General features: G+C 36.8%; 1 protein-coding gene across 1 annotated transcript; it reads left to right on the forward strand.

The window, feature by feature from the left end:
• The first annotated feature begins 331 nt into the window (after positions 1-331).
• Positions 332-3,221, forward strand: LOC143887394 (auxin transporter-like protein 3). The gene is made up of 8 exons (XM_077391488.1): positions 332-538; positions 719-904; positions 1,175-1,287; positions 1,394-1,577; positions 1,708-1,805; positions 1,899-2,106; positions 2,498-2,755; positions 2,915-3,221. The coding sequence occupies exons 1-8, from the start codon at positions 386-388 to the stop codon at positions 3,104-3,106; spliced, it is 1,392 nt and encodes a 463-aa protein (XP_077247603.1). The 5' UTR covers positions 332-385; the 3' UTR covers positions 3,107-3,221.
• Positions 3,222-3,980: the final 759 nt, after the last annotated feature.

The following is a 3,980-nucleotide window of genomic DNA, read 5'->3' on the forward strand; positions in this document are numbered from 1 at the left end:
TATTTTTATATGGGCACTCCCTTGTTTCAATAATGGTTCTCTACTCTCTACACTTTTTTTAATTTGCTCTTAAAGGCTCCTATACTTTGGAAGACACTACCAACAGCAGCCACAAAAGTATGGAGTTTCATTATAAAAAAAAGAAGAGTGTGTATATCATTTCAATTTTTTTTAATGTAGATTTATGAACAATCAGTCCACGGTCTCTTTGGAAAAAGGGTGTGGGTGGGTCACCCCGCTCGTGCATTAGCATGAGCGCGGTCCCATCACCCCGTTTCACAAAGAAAGTGAAAGAGGTGATGGAGGAGAAGGAGAAGCTCCCTGAGTTTATAAAGTCTATAAAGTCTAGGGAGCTTCTCCTTCCATCCACACCCCAAAAAACACAATGACGTCCGAGAAGGTCGAGACCGTTATTGCTGGAAACTATGTTGAGATGGAAAGGGAAGGCGACCCGAAGGCGCCTAAGAGCAAATTATCAAATTTCTTTTGGAATGGGGGCTCTGTTTATGATGCATGGTTCAGTTGTGCTTCTAATCAGGCATTTCTCTTAGTCATCCTCATTTCTTACTACTAATTCTGCTACTACTAATTGCGCTGCTTATATTACTAGTATAGTTAATTTTGTAGTTGTTATTATTATTGTTGTTGTTACTTGTTATAGTGTGTTTGTTATAGGGACTGATAAATTTTTTTTTTTTTTGGAATTCTGTTTTTGCAGGTGGCTCAAGTGCTTCTGACATTGCCTTACTCTTTTTCCCAACTTGGGATGGTATCTGGGATTCTTTTTCAACTGTTTTATGGGTTGATGGGGAGCTGGACAGCTTACCTTATTAGTGTCCTTTATGTTGAGTACCGGACTAGGAAGGAAAGAGAAAAGGTGGATTTTAGGAACCATGTAATTCAGGTAACTGTGATTTAAAATGACTTATTTTGCTCCCATCCCCCTTTTCTTTGGCTACATGTCATGCATTTTGTACATGTGTTTCTTCATATTTCCAAGAAAAATATAACAAAATCTATTCTGAGAATTCTAGTGATACCAAGTAGTACTTTTCTGTCTGGTTTCCATCAGAAAGTCAGTATGATCAACATTTGAAACAACCCAATGTTCTATTGTATGGTCATTTATAAAAATAACAATTATTTTTCAATTTTCTTATTTTATTCTCTGTAGTGGTATGAAGTCCTTGATGGGCTTTTGGGGAAACACTGGAGAAATGCAGGCCTATTTTTCAACTGCACATTTCTTCTCTTTGGATCGGTAATCCAGCTAATTGCATGTGCAAGGTAATTAAAAGAGTAGAAAAGATAAACTAGTGATAGCCATGATATAGTTTCTTCCTTTATAGGATTTTCTTTTCTACTAATATTCCTTTCTCCTTTTTTTTTGCAGTAACATTTACTACATCAATGATAATCTAGACAAGAGAACATGGACTTACATCTTTGGTGCCTGTTGTGCTACAACAGTGTTTATCCCTTCATTTCATAATTACAGAATTTGGTCATTTCTAGGACTTATGATGACCACTTTTACTGCATGGTATCTAACCATTGCTGCCCTCATCCATGGACAGGTTTTTCTTTTTTCATCCCTTTTTTTAGTATTAATTGACTTGGTTCCTAAAGGAAGAAAATACCCACATCCCATTTGTCCCAATTTATGATTTATCTTCTTTTTCCTTTTATTTCTCTTTATAATTGAAGGTTGAAGGAGTAAAGCACTCAGGCCCAGCCAAAATGGTGTTATATTTCACTGGAGCCACCAATATTCTATATACCTTTGGAGGGCATGCTGTCACAGTGTGAGTGTTAAAATCAAATTTAAGTGAAAAAAATGTGAGTGGGACATAAATTCATATATAAATATCTATCAACTTTGTTTTGGGATTTTGCAGAGAGATTATGCATGCAATGTGGAAGCCTCAGAAGTTCAAGCTGATATACTTAATGGCAACTCTCTATGTCCTGACCCTCACCTTACCTTCAGCCATTTCAGTTTATTGGGCATTTGGAGACATGCTTCTCAACCATTCCAATGCTTTCGCTTTGCTCCCAAGGTCACGATTTAGGGATATGGCTGTCATTCTCATGCTCATCCATCAGGTGAGAAATCCCACAAACAATTCATCTGTACTTTTCTGATTTTAGAACTTGCATTTCAATCTCTATGTACTGACCCTCGCCTTAAAGAGTCTTTTTTGAAGCTTTTTGAGCTTAACAGAGACTATATGTCAGGTTTCTTCTTTTAGATGTAATCATGTAATGGTGAGAAAGATGGTTATTGGATTAATTAGCTTTAAATGTTATTATACAAGTAGTAACAAAATTGAATTATTTAATTATTTCACTAGTTTGTAGTGATCACAATTGTAGTAAACTCTTTACAAATTCCAATTGAATCCAAGTAAGAAATTCATTTCTGTATGTACTTTGCAAAATTTGAATTCTAAATCAAGATAAATAAATGAGCTTCATTTTGTCGTGGTGGATGCAGTTCATAACATTCGGATTCGCTTGCACTCCTCTATACTTTGTATGGGAGAAGTTGATAGGAATTCATGAAACAAAGAGTGTTTTCAAGAGAGCTCTATGTAGACTCCCAGTGGTGATTCCTATATGGTTTTTAGCAATTATATTCCCCTTCTTTGGCCCCATCAACTCCACAGTGGGGTCTCTTCTAGTCAGCTTCACAGTTTACATAATTCCGGCCTTAGCGCACATGATAACCTTCGCCCCCGCCTCTGCAAGAGAGGTAATTAAGTTTCTTAATCATGGATATTAATGTTTCATAACATAAATAAATTACATTGATCATAATCTTTATCTACTTTGGAATTTCTTGCTAGGATTTTTCCTTTTGAATTATATGTTGTTCATTGTTTTCTTCCCATTGTTGTGTTTTCGTTTACAGAATGCAGTTGAGAGGCCTCCATCATTTCTAAGAGGTTGGACTGGAATGTACTCCATGAATTTCTTTGTGGTGGGGTGGGTTTTGGTGGTCGGTTTTGGATTTGGAGGGTGGGCAAGCACTCTCAACTTCATAAACCAAGTGAACACATTTGGTCTGTTTACCAAGTGCTATCAATGCCCTCACAAAGCTTAGATTGTTTTCCTATTTTTCAAAAGAGGAAAAGTATAATATTTGTAAAGGTTATGGTTTCTATTGTAAGTTGTTTTCTCTAAGTAAATGAAACCCCTTTTGGATTTTCTTTGTTCAAGCTAATGCATCATCCTTTCTACTATTCATTAGCTATTTTATCTCCCATAACTATAGTACTGTGACATATTGTTAAGATAGTACATATGAGAGAGAGAGAGAGAGAGAGAGAGAGAGAGAGAGAGAGGAATGATGGGGAAAAGTGTTCTGGAAATATTGTGGGCCAAAAGCCATATGCATTTTCTTATTGCCTCGATCTTATCTTGCTGGCCAAAGGACTCTTCAAAGAGAAAAGGGGAACAGGATAAAAAAGCAGCCACTCAAAGGACTATTTCCACCTTCTAGCCCTTTCTTCTTCTGCACACCATTCCAATAAAGCTTGTTTGTGTAAATGCAAAGGCAGCTCAAGCCAATTCAAAGGGCCCCACATTCCCTTTATTTTCTATTTTTATAGATGGGTAACATATCCATTCCATAATCTTAGAAAGGAAAATAAATCTTATTCCTGTGAAGTAAACTCTGGATTAATGAAACAATATTGTGGATAGGCTTAGAAGAAAATCTATTTGTCTTTTGGTGGGTGGTTTTTGTTATTGATTGTTTGAAGAGTAATGATTCAATGTGTGTTCCACAGTGTATAAACATGGCAGCCATCCAATCCTAATCAGACAGCTGTTAGGTTTGTGTTCATTAGCTGTGAAACCCTCGCTAAAAAGTGGAGGGCTCCGCACCAAACAGCCATTCCATCAGAACCAGACCATTGTGATGTCGACTCGGGCCGAAAACTCAAAGTGGTTGGTTCACACTAGACCATTCCTCT

This window comes from Tasmannia lanceolata, unplaced genomic scaffold (genome assembly GCF_043159265.1).
Source record: "Tasmannia lanceolata isolate RefF3 unplaced genomic scaffold, GAP_Taslan_0.1 ptg000012l, whole genome shotgun sequence".
Lineage (NCBI taxonomy): Eukaryota > Viridiplantae > Streptophyta > Magnoliopsida > Canellales > Winteraceae > Tasmannia > Tasmannia lanceolata.

Excerpts from the sequence above, each read along its gene's own strand:
- LOC143887394 (XM_077391488.1), top strand. The coding sequence starts at position 386 with ATGACGTCCGAGAAGGTCGAGACCGTTATTGCTGGAAACTATGTTGAG. Across the intron at positions 1,578-1,707 it reads CTGCCCTCATCCATGGACAG|GTTGAAGGAGTAAAGCACTC; the intron begins GTTTTTCTTTTT and ends TTATAATTGAAG. Across the intron at positions 2,756-2,914 it reads CCCCCGCCTCTGCAAGAGAG|AATGCAGTTGAGAGGCCTCC; the intron begins GTAATTAAGTTT and ends TTTCGTTTACAG.